This window comes from Crinia signifera, chromosome 7, assembly GCF_055691185.1.
Source record: "Crinia signifera chromosome 7, ASM5569118v1, whole genome shotgun sequence".
Classification (NCBI taxonomy): Eukaryota; Metazoa; Chordata; class Amphibia; order Anura; family Myobatrachidae; genus Crinia; species Crinia signifera.
The window spans coordinates 100,166,305-100,180,488 of record NC_139223.1 but is presented as its reverse complement, the minus strand read 5'-3'; the positions used below and the strand labels follow the sequence as shown (position 1 = coordinate 100,180,488).

At 47.2% G+C, this 14,184-nt stretch overlaps 1 protein-coding gene across 1 annotated transcript in view; it reads right to left on the bottom strand.

The window, feature by feature from the left end:
• Positions 1–219: 219 nt before the first annotated feature.
• LOC146020420 (coiled-coil domain-containing protein 14-like) overlaps positions 220–14,184 on the bottom strand; it is a 193,849-nt gene continuing 179,884 nt past the window's right edge. Inside the window, exon 4 of the mRNA XM_083153541.1 lies at positions 220–538. Coding sequence (XP_083009667.1) covers positions 470–538 — 69 coding nt within the window. The 3' untranslated portion in view covers positions 220–469. The remainder of the gene's footprint in view (positions 539–14,184) is intronic.

The following is a 14,184-nucleotide window of genomic DNA, read 5'->3' as shown; positions in this document are numbered from 1 at the left end:
TACGATTTTCTAAGTCCTTCTCACCCAGCTAAGGAAATGGAGCCAGGATGGTATAATAACAGGGTGTCCAGGAAGAGGGCTCACCCTGTCGGCTCCACAAACTTATGGCTGGGCAGAGGTCCTCTGTGGTAGGCTGCAATCCTGTAGGGCCAACGCGTTTCAAGTCTTAAAGACTCTTTTTCAAGGCTAAGGATTGCTGTGTGGATTTTCTATTTATGGACGAAAAAGGCGGGAAAAGCTGGAGGCGGGGAGTGGGTGTGTCTCCAAACACCCTCCCCGGAATTGCCATGTCCGTCTGTAGTCTCCGGCGTCACTTCCGGTCCCATTACCGGAAGTGTGCGGCTGACGTGATGGTATAATGACCCTCCGTCCCTTCATTGCGGTAGTTCCTGGCTGCATCCGCGGCCATTTTTGAAGAGGGAGAGACTGTGATGTAAGGAAATCTCTGGGCGCCATCTTTAGACCGGGATTATTCACTTGTACAATGGTGGCCATCTTTAATGTGGTCACAATATAGGAAAATCCGGAGTATTAGTACCTCAAAATAAACAAAAGGGCATGATTAGGAAGGCAATTGATAAATAACAATATTCTATAAAATATTCATCTGAAGTATCGAGAATAAAAATGGTGAAAGTAAAAGGTTAATGGAAAAGTTGATAAAAAGTAGATAAAAAAGGGGGATAGATAAAAAAAAATGGTGGATTTAGCAGCAATTTATAAGAACCATTTGAGTTCAAAGTCCTTATTAAGACCGTGGGGGATCAATGTTTTCAATTTAAAAATCCACTCCATTTCTTTTTTAGCCAACATGGTGTCACAGTCCCTATGTTTCCATGTGGATTTGATGTTTTCTATCCCTATGAAATCTCGAATATGTTTACTCAAGCATTGATGTGTGCTGCTAAAATGTTCTGCCAAAGAGTGGATTTGTACCCCATTTTTTATATTACGCAGATGCTCTGCCATTCTCGTTTTCAGAGCTCTGCTGGTCCGGCCGATGTAAATCAAGCCACATGTACATTCAATTAAGTAAATTACATTTGGTGTGTGGCATGTTATAAATTGGGAAATCTTATATTTTTTTTAATTTTTAACTTCAAAAGAATCCCTTTTTGATTGTTTGGATTTGACAGCTTTACACATTCCACATGCTGTACGTATGCGGGAAGTGTCTGTCCCTGGTAGGGCGCTCTGGACTAATTTCTTTTGGAGATTGTCCGATCTACGATAAATGAATTTTGGTTGGGAGGGGAGAAGACCAACCAAAATGGGATCTTTCTTCAAGAGAGGCCAGTGTTTCTTAAAAATGGCTTCTAGTTTCTTCTGATGAGGGCCATATTGAGTAATGAAGGCTAGATCCATGTTGTCATTCTTCTTATTCTTTTCTTCTTCCTCTCCTTCATTAGGTCCTCTTGAAATGAGAGCATCCCTGTTTATAATGGAAACAGGCTGCGGTTGTCCCCTTGCTGCTGCCACCAATTATCTCCACAGGGGGCAGGGGAAGGTTGTACGATGCGGCGGCAGCACGGGGGGAGGAGGAGTGTGTCCACTCACCTCCTGCTGCCGGTGTCCGTGCTGCTGTTGCTGCCAAGTCACTCCACGGGGGGCGGGGACGACGGGCACGGGCGATGCGGCGGGTGAGGACGACACCTGGTCCAACTTCCGCCCTCCAGTGGCCGGCGCCCTAGGCAAATGCCAAAAGCTGCCTAGTGGTGGTGCCGGCCCTGCATGCAATTTTTCAACCTGTGACAAATCACATGCAATTTATCTTAAGGTGTGTACACTGGTGAGCAATTTTAGCTTAATATCTCTCATACCCCTTTTCCATCTCAAACCCGTGTTAAACATGGGTTTTTGAACACGTATCATACCCGTGTAAGACACGGGTAAAAACACTGTTTACACTGCACATAAGGTCCATACACATTGGGCGACTATGCCCAGCATGTATGGACAGCGATGATGCCAATCATCGCTGCGGGGAAAGCCGCTCAGTGCATACACACTGAGTGACTTTATCTCTGCCCGGCGCCGACGGAGGGGGGAGGACGGCTTTGCATAGCGCAGAGCTATGCAAAGCCGTCCTGAAAGCCGCTCATCTGCTGGTATAACCACACAGTGGGTGGCTTTGAGCTAAAAGCCACTCAAACTGGGTGTTTTGAGCGACTTTCAGCTCAAAGTCGCCCAGTGTGTATGGGCCTTTCCCTGTTATACCAGTGTCAGAGCCATTTACACTAAACTCGGGAAAGCTTTGAAAAAAAACAAGAATGCCCACAAGACTTAGCTTTTTTCCAGTTCAAACTAGTTTGAAGTCACAAAGGAGACAAATGGGGAGGGGTGGTGGTGGGTGGGGAGTGGGACATCTTACAGCATTGCAGCAATGGAGTCTGATGGAGTAGCTGTGTCTATTCTGGAGTTGCTGTGTCTATGCGGCTGGGAGCCCTTCCCCCGGCTCCCAGCCGCGGCTCCAAGCCCAGAAGCCGCCCGAGGCCCCCCGCACAGCTGGGCGCGTGCACGTTGTTAGCCTGCATTTGTTGTGTAGTTAGGCTGTGTGTTAACCCCTAATTAGCCTTTGTTGTGTAGTTAGGCTTTGTGTTAACCCCTGGTTAGCCTGCATTCGTTGTGTAGTAAGGCCGTGTGTTAACCCCCTAGTTAGCCTGCATTTGTTGTGGAGTTAGGCTGTGCGTTAACCCGTAGTCAGCCCGCATTTCTGGGGTAGTTAGATTGTATTTTAACCCTTTGTTAGCCTGCTCCTTGACTGTGTTTATTCTGCATTTATACTACATTCCATGCGTAGATAGCCGTGTGTTGTACATCATTGCTTGCATTGTGTTAGGCGTTGCGTAGGATTGTGCTAGGCCATAGGTCGCTTAGGATTGTGCTAGGTCGCAGGCTGCGGAGGGTTGTGTAGGCCGCAGGTTGCGCCGGCTCGCGCTAGGCCGCAGGAGTCAACCTGCCTGTAAGGGTGCATTGCCCTGCCTTAGGGAGCAGGAGGTTGCGGTTGTTCAATTGCAGGTGCCGATACCAGTACCGTGCTCGAGTCAGGAGACTGGTAGCCAACTGGTGAATATAACCTGTGTTGTATCTGTTGTGTTGTTTGTGCTCCTTCCCCTACCCAGAGCGTGTACCTCCCCGAGTTGCACCTGCTGTGTTTACAAGCGGGTGTCACCAGTAGTGCATGTGATGATCATCCCCCCCCCCCCCAGTGGGATTCTCCTCCCCCGTTTCACTTACAGATGGCGTTGCATCGGGAGCCAGGGGAAGTCCCGGGACCATCATCAGCCCGAAGGTGAGAGACGGAGAGCGGAGAGGTGAGTATGCGTGGCGAACGTCGGCGCAGGCCACGCCCCCGATCCTCTCACATTTTGGAGTAGTTGGCAGGATCTGATTGTCCTAGCGCCATGGATGACTCTGCCCCTCCCACGGGGAACATGGCGCCCAACCAGGGCACCTCTGGCCTAACCACCGGGACCGCGCCGTCTGACCTGAGGACAGCATTGGCAGCTGCCCTCTGTGCCGGGCTACCCATTGGAGCTGCCGGACAATTTTTGAAGAAATTCGATGGCCGGAACATGGATCTGGATGATTGGAAGGACCAACTGGATACCACCATCCGGCAGCATCGGGTACCCGATCCGAACAGGTGGACGTGGCCCTCGATACCCTGCAAGGGGACACCAAGAGGACCCTACTGCGCTGGCCGAAAGAACAGAGGACTACCGCTGCGCAGGTATTCGCGATCCTCAAGTTTGTCTACCGAGAGAAGCCCATGACTACAAGTCTCCAGAAACGTCTGTTTGCCCGGGTGCAACGAGAGGACGAGAGCATTTCCCAGTTTGCAAATGCCCTCCAGGAATGTATGGAAGAGGTAAAGGCCTGGCCAGATGAAAACCTACTGACAGGCGACCCGGATCGCACCCTGCGAGGCCTACTTGTGGAAGGGCTCAGGAATCAGAGGCTGCGGGCCCACCTCCAAGCCCGGATTGAGGGGACACCCGGACTGAAGCTACATGAGGTGCTGACTCGAGCACTGGCCAAGGATCAGGAGCTCGGCCTACACAGTGGCCACGCAATGGGCCCTACCGGACCCTCCCCCCAGCCCCGAACCTACACCAGGCCCTGGCGAAAACCCGCTCGACGACATGTTGCGACAGATGCAAGAACAGCTAGCCCAGCTAGCCCTGTGGGTGGACCAAGTAGAGGACCGATGGACCAGCACCAGGCCTGAAGCAAGAGGGCCAGAGCGGAGGTCTGAGCCCCGTTCCCCCACATGCTGTCAAAGGTGGGAGGCGCCCCCCCAACCAAGGGACAGATGGAGCCCGGGGGAGAGACACCCACGGACCCAGGTGTTGGGCATGCGGTCAAACTGGACACATCTCCCGGGAATGCCCCGCTGGAAGGCGACATGGAGACTCCCTCCCGAGGCCTTTAATATAACCTCCCTCGCGGTTGTGGGCCAAACCACGAGGAAAAAGGCAGACTCCTCGGACCTAATTGGAGAGTGCCCTACCGTAATAGCCCGATTAGCGGGAAAGTCCTCTTGGACACGGGCTCGCAGGTGTCAACCATGTTCCAGCGATGCTTCCAGGAACACTACGCCCACCTGACCCAGACCAGCATCGGGAACTGGGTGAACCTCAAGGCCGCCAACAACCTCCCCATCCCCATTGTAAGCGTCATATGGATTGAAATTGAACTGCATGGCCAGGCCCTGGGCAAGAAGGACGTGATGGATCTGCAACCTGGGGAGCCACCCTGCCCCAATACCCGCCAGGACCACTATGGCCCTAGTACACGTGATTCCGCAGACCGCATCATACCTCAACGGGGCGTGACGCTCCACCCCGATGCTAAGGTGCAATGGACGCTGTCCGTGGATGAACATGAGGCCCCACTGACAGCTTTAACGGTCGGGTCATTCTGGAGCAGACGGACGTGACTCTGGACCAAATTCACCCGGCAGATGCAAAACGTCTGGAGCGGCTGTTGTGGAAGAGACAGAAGTCGTTCTCCCGCAGTAAAGAGGATTTTGGCCACACCCGTGAGATCGAACACGAAATCAACACGGGGTCCACCCCTATAGTCCGCGAACGCTACCGACCAATACCAGGTTATATCAGGAGGTAAAGACCATGATTTGGCAGATGATAGAAAACCGGGTCATTAAGGAGAGCAAGAGCCCCTGGGCTGCACAAATCGTCCTAGTCAAGAAGAAGGACCGGCCCTCTGGTTCTGCGTCGACTACCAGAAACAGAACAGATGCACGGTAAGGGATGCCTACCCCCTCCCACGCATCGAGGAATCGTTAGCCGCCCAAGGCAAGTCTCGCTATTTTTCAACACTGGATCTGGCCAGCGGGTAATGGCAAATACCGGTTGCGGAATGTGACCAAGCCAAGACTGCTTTCATCACCCCCATGGGGCTCTTCGATTTCTGCCGGATGCCGTTTGACCTCTCCAATGCACCCGCCACATTCCAACGCCTCATGGAGCGTTGCCTGGGGGACCTCAACTTAGAAGCCATCCTGATCTACTTAGACGACATCATCGTCTTTGCCCCCACGATGGACGAACACCTACAGTTACATAGTTACATAGTTACATAGTAGGTAAGGCTGAAAAAAGACTTGCGTCCATCTAGTTCAACCTGGTATAGATATCCATTGCTGATTTGGTAGGTTCTGGTATTTTACAGACAAATTATATTTCTTATTTGTACAATAATATACAATATCTGTGCCAGTTCCAAGTGGCTGTAGAACTACGGCCTCAAGCTGAAACCCCGGAAGTTTCACCTGCTGAAGACCAGCATAGAATACCTAGGCCACGTGGTTTCCGAGGAGGGCGTGCAACCAACCCCTGGAAAGCTGGCTGCAATACAAGGATAACAAGGATCACTCTGGGTGATGAAGGCGCTTGTAGGGTGGGCTGTTATGTAGGCTGCTCACACTGAGGGGGTGTTCAGTCCCTTTAAAACAGGATATAGAAGAAGAAAAAGGGTTTGCGGAGCGCTCAGGATAATAATAATTGATTAATCAATGAATAAAGTGCTTAAAAAGTTTGAGGTACCTTTGATAAAGTTGTCTTGGCACAACGAAACGCGTCAGACATTGTAGCACCACTTGGACACTGGACTATTCAACAATATCCCCTTGAACCAGCTACTCCTCCTGTCCCCCCACGGACCACCCCGTACCCTCCCCGGAACCCCGAGACTGGATTACAAATTTGGTTACCACCTGCTTAATCATTGGAGCCGATCCGAGAAGTGAGGTAACTTATTCCATCTTTTTGCCCACCAGTGGATCAAAGAACCAAGGCCTCCAGCAGGAAATATGGACACCCCAGTACCAGCCTAATCCGGATCACCCCCATTTGTCCCTTTCCCATTGTGGGGATCACCATTACTCTTTGGGAGGAGAGCATACCTTTGGAACAAGCGGGACTCACTTAAGTATTCAATGTCCTTTTAAAGTGGTGTTTTTCTGTTTCCCATTAAGGGCCATATAATATTGCAATATCGTTTTTATTTAATATTTTATTAATTGTGTCATCATATATGTGTATAATTAAAATAACTTGTATTTTCATGTGATACCCATCTGATCATCATTTTTTAATTTTCAAACTTTTTAAGCACTTTATTCATTGATTAATCAATTATTATCCTGAGCGCTCCACAAACCCTTTACAAACCCAATACAAGGATTGAAGGCGCCGACTACCGTAACCGAAGTACAGGCCTTCATTAAAGGTTTTGCCAAGAAAGTGGCCCCCATTCACGGGCTGCTAAACGGAGTAGCCACTGACACTCGGAGGAGATTGTTTGAGTGGGGTCGCATGCAAGACGACGCGTTCCACCAATTCAAGGATGCCCTTACTCAGGCGCCGATACTGGCATACATGGACTTTGACAAGCCATTTATACTCTGCACCGACGGGAGCCACAAGGGACTGGGGCCATTCTGTCACAAGTTCAAGGAGGCCAAAAGAGGGTGATTGCCTACGGAAGTTGAAGCCTACGGGACACTGAGCGCAATCCAGACAACTACAGCTCATTCAAGTTGGAACTGCTGGCCCTGGTGTGGGCGGTCACCGAGAAATTCCCAGAATACTTAACAGCGGGCGAGGTCGAAGTGGTCACTGACAACAACCCCCTAGTGTTAGGAACCTGGGTCATTTAAGTTTTGTTTTGTGTTCAGTTTGTGTTTGGAATTTGACTCACTGGTGGCCTCCAATGGTAGGTCTGTGCCATATCAGCTCAATATTCTGGGAGCTAATTATTCACAAGTCTGCGAGGTAATGACCTCGTTAAGCACTAGCTTGGGAGCTGCCTGGATCTCCACCAGGTGTAATTAATCACTTGAGCCCTTTATAGGGCAGGATCTCCTGCAATACTCTGCCAGTGATAGCTTCCTGCTTCCAGCTTCCAGCTTCTTCTTCCTGAAGTTCCTAGTTCCTGTTTCCTGCTGGCCTCTGTCTGGTACTGCTCAGTTAGGCGCTCACCAGCTGTCTGCTGAACATTAGTTATTTCTCCCTGAACTAAGCCCAGTGCAGCCTTCCTGGCCTTTGTCAGTTCCAGCCTGCTTTACCTTCAGTGGTTGTATCCTGTCTGTCTGCTCCAGTCTGTCCCAGCCTGCTCTTTACCATCCTGAGCTGATTCACGGTCCTGCTGTGCCAGTTCCAAGTCATGTAAGTGCTCCAGTGGAGCCTGGTTTTGATCCTTATTTATTTATCAAGTCCTGCCATATTCCTTCTCTGCACCAGTGCCTGTCTGCACCAGGGAATTCTTCCCTGTGGTGGTTCCCTGTCACTTCAGTTGGTTCCTGGTCTTGTGGGTATCCCTGCTAGGGGCCTGGTTTATTTAATCATTTCTGGTTACTCTCCTGAGCATATTATTATTTACTCACCCTCTGCTTGGGGTGCTAGGGTGTCCTTTCAGCAGTATGCTTTATCATTTGCTTTTGCTTGGGTACTAACTTCCGGTGCCTTATCCTATGTTCAGTGTTCCGTGCGTATTGTTCGTGGTGTGCTTTTGGCGTGGTGTTTTATTATTGTGTATGCAACTTGGTCGCTGGTGGTTGACGACTAGGTCACTGGCGCATAGCTGCGTAGTTAGTTCGGCAAGTTGCCTTCTTTAATTTTCAGTCAAATTCCCTTAGCCAAATTTCCTTTTGGCTGTACCCTTATGGGGTCCGCGGATTCTTGTCATCACATAACTCCTGGCTGCACCGGAGCTAGGGCGGGCATAACTCGCCCTTTCAAACTTGTCGGCTACAGATGAAGCCTAGTTTCCGCAGGAACCGGTCACCTAGCTTTGGGGGCCAACAGAGGCAGTGTAGGGTCCCGCCGTGGCTGTTCTGAACAGCAGTCCTGTCTACGGGTTCACTCCCGAAACCATAACACATTGCCCACCTAAACACAGCCAAGCTTTGGGCCCTGGAACAACGCTGGCCAAGTTCCCCCTGAAGATACGCTATGGACCAGAAAATAAAATGCCAATGTGGATGCCCTGTCCCGGTTCCCAGTGGATGTCCCCACCGGCCCCTCGGATGAGGAGCGTGAGGGACTCGAGATGCCCCAGTATGCCAAGATGGGCCAACCACCGACGATACGGCAAAGTTGAGCCACGGAGCAAGGACAAGACCCCACCTTGAGGGCCATTTGCGACTGCTAGGAACAAGGGGATTGGCCCTCACTCCATGAGAGAAACTGGCTGGGGAGTGCTGGCCAGGGGGTGCTACACCAGTGGGACCGACTTGTGGTCCAGGAGGGGGTTTTGTATTGTCGCGCCTACCTGATTATGGACACCTGTGAGGCTGTTTGATATGGAGATTTTGCAGAGTGGACTGGAGGTGCTATTGTGTGAGCTGGGGCGTTTGGAGGAGCTACGCAGGAGGGATGATGCTGCCCACCAGATCCAGGTACCCCGACCACTCCATGCTTCTCATCGGTACCGTGCTAGGGTGTACCTGGACTCCCTCTCTGATCAACAGGTGGTGGACATGTTTAGGTTGAACCAACAGAACCTGTTGAACTTATATGAGCAGTTGAGACATGATTTGGACCCTTGTGGGGGGGCCAACTATGCAGTGTCTGGGCTGCAGAAATTAATGTGTGCCCTCCACTTGTTTGCCACAGGCTCCACTCAGTCTGTGAGCTCATGGGCCTTGGGGGTGTCACAAGCCACTTTCTCTAAACATTTATCTCAGGTGTTAAATGCATTAAAGAAGCTGTGGTGGACATATATCACATTCCCACGTTGTGAGTCCGAGTGGCAGAACCTGAAGCTGGCATTCTATCGGCTCTCAGCATTTCCAAATGTGCTGGGAGCCATAGACTGCACCCACATTGGGATTCGGGCCCCGCACGTGAGGGAGCATGTCTATGTGAATCGCAGGGGCAGACATTCCCTCAATGTGCAGGTGGTCTGCGATGCCAACCTCAGAATTCTCAGTGTGGTTGCAGGCTATCCCGGGAACTGCCATGATGCCTATATCCTGCGGCACTTAGCTCTCTGGGACCGTTTCCACAACCACACCATGCCAGAGGGCTGGCTACTTGGTAAGTAACTTAGCACTGTTTACATGATGTTTGCTAACCTATGTCTTGCCCTTTTACATCCATGTGTGTAACCTTATATTAAAGAGTCATTTTTGTTGTAATTGTTTACACCAGCCCTAACAATATAGTCTGGCCTGCTACTATTATGTGCAAATTACCCACATGATATGTGACCACACAAATCCCTTTACATGTTAGGTGACTCAGGATATGGGTGTCATTCGTGGCTCATGACACCTCTGCGGAACCCACAAAGCCCTGCGCAGCACCGCTACAATGCTGCACATATTGCTACCCGCAATGTAGTGGAACGCACCTTTGGGGTGCTGAAAAGCCGATTTCGGTGTTTGGACAGGTCAGCAGGTACACTACTATACCACCCAGCCAAAGTTGTTTTGGTTTTCCAGGCTTGCTGCATGCTGCATAACATAGCTTTGGGTCAACCAAATTATGTAGATGTGGCCCCTGCAGCAGTCGTGCAGGAAGCTCAAACTACTGATGTTGTAATGCGAAGTACACGGATAGGGGATGTGGTTCGTACACAGATGATACTTCAGCATTTCACAGGTAATTTTGGTGTGTAAAATGGATAGTAAAGGGGAACCTTTAACACACACATACATTGTTTACATTAAATTTTTCACTGTCCATGTTCATTGCCCAGAAATAGACCACCAATAGTGGCCAACACCTGCAAGCTGCAACAACCCAGCATAGTTTATGCCTGGCAACATGATGACACCTATAACACTGTAATGTAAGTAGTTTTTACTTTGGGGTAATGAATGCAAATGCTGATTAACATAGGGTTAATGGATGGAGTTGACATGGATCATTGATCTGAGGTGGTTGGAATTCACCAAAACAAGTGGCGGATACATACAGTTTACACTGGCCAATGCTGATCCCCCTCAAATGTCAGTATTTCCTACAAATTATATGACAATTAAGCACACACAACATTTCTAAAGAATGAAAACAAGGTTGGTGGCTGCAAAAAAGTTTTACTTGCGGAAAAATTTAGGCAGAGCCCATTGCATAGAAACATTTGAGATGAACAATCACAGCATGAGTGAAGAAAAAATAACAGCACATGATAAATGTAAATGCACACAACATTACTAATTTTTCCCTTGAGCATGGGTATTAGCACCCTTAACACTAGTGCCACATCCACCCCTAGTATGGATACTACGTCATTCTTGGGAAAATAAATGAGTGATCCCTTCAACCAGCGTTTGTAAAATAAACGAAGGTTACTTCCCTTCTGACATCAAATGATCGTCCTCCTTTCTATGCAGTGTGGTTCACAGTATCACAGCGATGTGCCATGTAAAAACAAGTTATAACAGATCATCGCGTAAAACAGTATATTTAATGGACATAAATGCATAAAAAACAAAACATATGAACACAATCCAGACATCAATGCTGGGCATACAAAGTAAAGTGACTTTGTGCAGAAATCCACTGAGGTATAATTACCAGATGGATTTGAACTGTGGTGTGAAGACAGTTCAAAATGGGCTTGAAATAATGCAGGTACGGATCCCGGGTCTCATACAGCAGAATCAGTCCTGGGTAACAGTCTCAAGGATCTCCGTCAGTCAAATTTTTTTTTCAGGAAAGGAAAACAATTCAATACTGCAGAAGATAATGGGGTTGAGTCCTCCACCCATTTTAGGCCTAAATCAGTTTTCTTCCCCAATCGTCTAAAAGGAAGCTGGGTGGAAACATTCAGTATTTCTGTACAGGAAGATATAAGAAAAATATAACTAAAGGAACCAAATACAATTTAAGTTTGAAGGAACGAAAGGCATTAAAAGCATTTAAAGAGAATCAATCCATCACTATCAAACCTGCCGACAAAGGCGGATGGGTTGTAAGGATTGATACCTGTAAATATGAAGTAGAAGTGTGCAGACAACTTGAGGATAGGGAAACGTATCAAAAATTACGGTCAGACCCCACAAAAAAATCATAGAAAATCTAAAAATTCTGCTAGACATTTACCAGAGGAACGGCACCTTAACTGAAAAATAAGTTCATTTTCTATATATATCAGAACCAATGACCCCTGTTATTTATGTATTACCGAAGATACATAAGGACCCCCGGGGCGTCCTATTGTATCAGGAATTGAATCAGTGACTGCAAACTTATCGGAATTTATCGATTATTACTTACAGCCCTTGGTTGTATTAAATCAATCACATTTAAAGGATACTAAGGATTTGTTACAAAAAATACCTCAATACAAATGGGAGGAGGGCTACCTGCTGGTAACAGCGGATGTCAAATCCTTATATACTATTATAAATCATCAACAAGGGATATCTGCGATCACCAATGCACTCCAAAGAAGCACTTTAGATTCAAATTTACAACAATTTTTAATACAGGGGCTCAGTTTTATACTCAATAACAATTATTTTATGTTTAAAGGCGACCATTTTCTACAGCGGGTCGGGACCGCTATGGGCACCAGGTTCGCTCCGAGTTCCGCCAATCTGTTTATGTGGCAATGGGAACTAGATGGACGGATACCCCATTCGGAGCGAGCCTGGTGTCCTGGACCCGCTACATAGATGATGTTTTGTTTTTATGGAAAGGTGGTCGACCTCTTTTAGATGAATTTTGTACTTTTTTAAACAGCAATGATTTTAATATAGAGTTGACTTTTACCATTAGTGACAAAAGTGTTAATTTCTTGGATATTACTATATATGAAGAACAAGGATGTCTTAAAACCAAAACCTTTTATAAACCCACTGATTCACTCAGTTACATCCACTTGGACAGTTGCCACCACAAGAACTGGCTAAACTGTATACCTCAGGGGCAGTTTAAACATCTGAAACGTAACTGTACAGACGAAAATGTGTATACTGAGCAAGCAAATGCCATGGCAGAGAAGTTTGTAGCAAGTGGCTACAATAAAGAAAATGTTATGGAGAATATAACAAAAGTCAACAATGAACAAAGAACTGACCTATTAAAAGACAAAACTAATGAGGTTGATAGCCAAACGCAAGATAACAACAAAAAGTGGGCATTTATCACTAACTATAATGCACAATATAAAAAAATTGAGCATTCTGTAAAGAAACATTGGCATTTATTAAAAAAGGATCCGATTATCGCAAATGAATTGCCGATGTTTCCATCCTTCATATATAGAAAATCACCTAATCTGGGCAAAAAGTTAACGCAAAGCATGCATCCAGGGAACAACCCTAGGAGAGGCATAAGAACCATAGGCTTCCACAGATGTGGAAGCTGCAAAGCCTGCATTAATATAAAAGGTGACAAAAAGGTAGAAATAGTCACCATTAATGATATTAAGCATAGGATCAGAGAATTCATCACTTGTAATATAAAGAACGTCATCTATCTCATTGGGTGCTCTTGTAACAAATATTACATTGGGAGAACCTCTCGCCCCTTTAAAACACACATGAGGGAACACATAAGAAATATAGAAAAGGGAGTGGAAACACAATCCCTATCCCAGCATTTTAAAACCCACCATGCGTGTTCCATTAAACATATTACTTCATTTATGGGGCTTAAATTTATAGAAGGGAATTGCCGCAGGAGAGATCTCAGCACACAGCTGGCAAAAGCTGAGATGGAGATGATTTCTAACTATAACACACTCAAACCCAATGGGATAAATGCGGACTTCGAGCTGAAATGATTTCTCTGAATCTTTTATATTGTACATTGCTGCTACTCGTAATTTATTATCTTGTTATGTTTTTACAAAATGTTTTTACAAAATCCTTTATATGAAGAATTTTATGATGCCGTTTTCTGTAACTTATCATATTTACTGTTTTCATACCCATATTAGCGAAATACCCTCTGATAAAAGAACAAAGATCAAAAGAGGGCAAATCTTGCCAGTAAGCAAGAGCGATTCCTGATAGCTTACAGTCTGGGACTTGCGCTCACGTGACTACAGACATGTCACGTGACACAACAGAGACATCACGTGGTCCGGCCCTGATCAAAGAGGAGACGCATTAGGAGCTGCACGCACGGGACTCCTAATACAGCATTCGCGTCACCGGAAGTGACGTCGACGCTAGTACACCCGGAAGTGACTTCCAGTACACCCGCGTTTTCACGGGCAGGACACGCCGTTTTGATTGGACAATGACTGTTTTAAATAGGAGACTGCAATATTGAAGGGCATACACCTTGAAAAAGGACCCAGATTAGGGTTCCAAAACGCGTCGGTGGGAGAGACTGACGGAGATCCTTGAGGCTGTTACCCAGGACTGATTCTGCTGTATGAGACCCGGGATCCATACCTGCATTATTTCAAGCCCATTTTGAACTGTCTTCACACCACAGTTCAAATCCATCTGGTAATTATACCTCAGTGGATTTCTGCACAAAGTCACTTTACTTTGTATGCCCAGCATTGATGTCTGGATTGTGTTCATATGTTTTGTTTTTATGCATTTATGTCCATTAAATATACTGTTTTACGCGATGATCTGTTATAACCTTGTTTTTACATGGCACATCGCTGTGATACTGTGAACCACACTGCATAGAAAGGAGGACGATCATTTGATGTCAGAAGGGAAGTAACCTTCGTTTATTT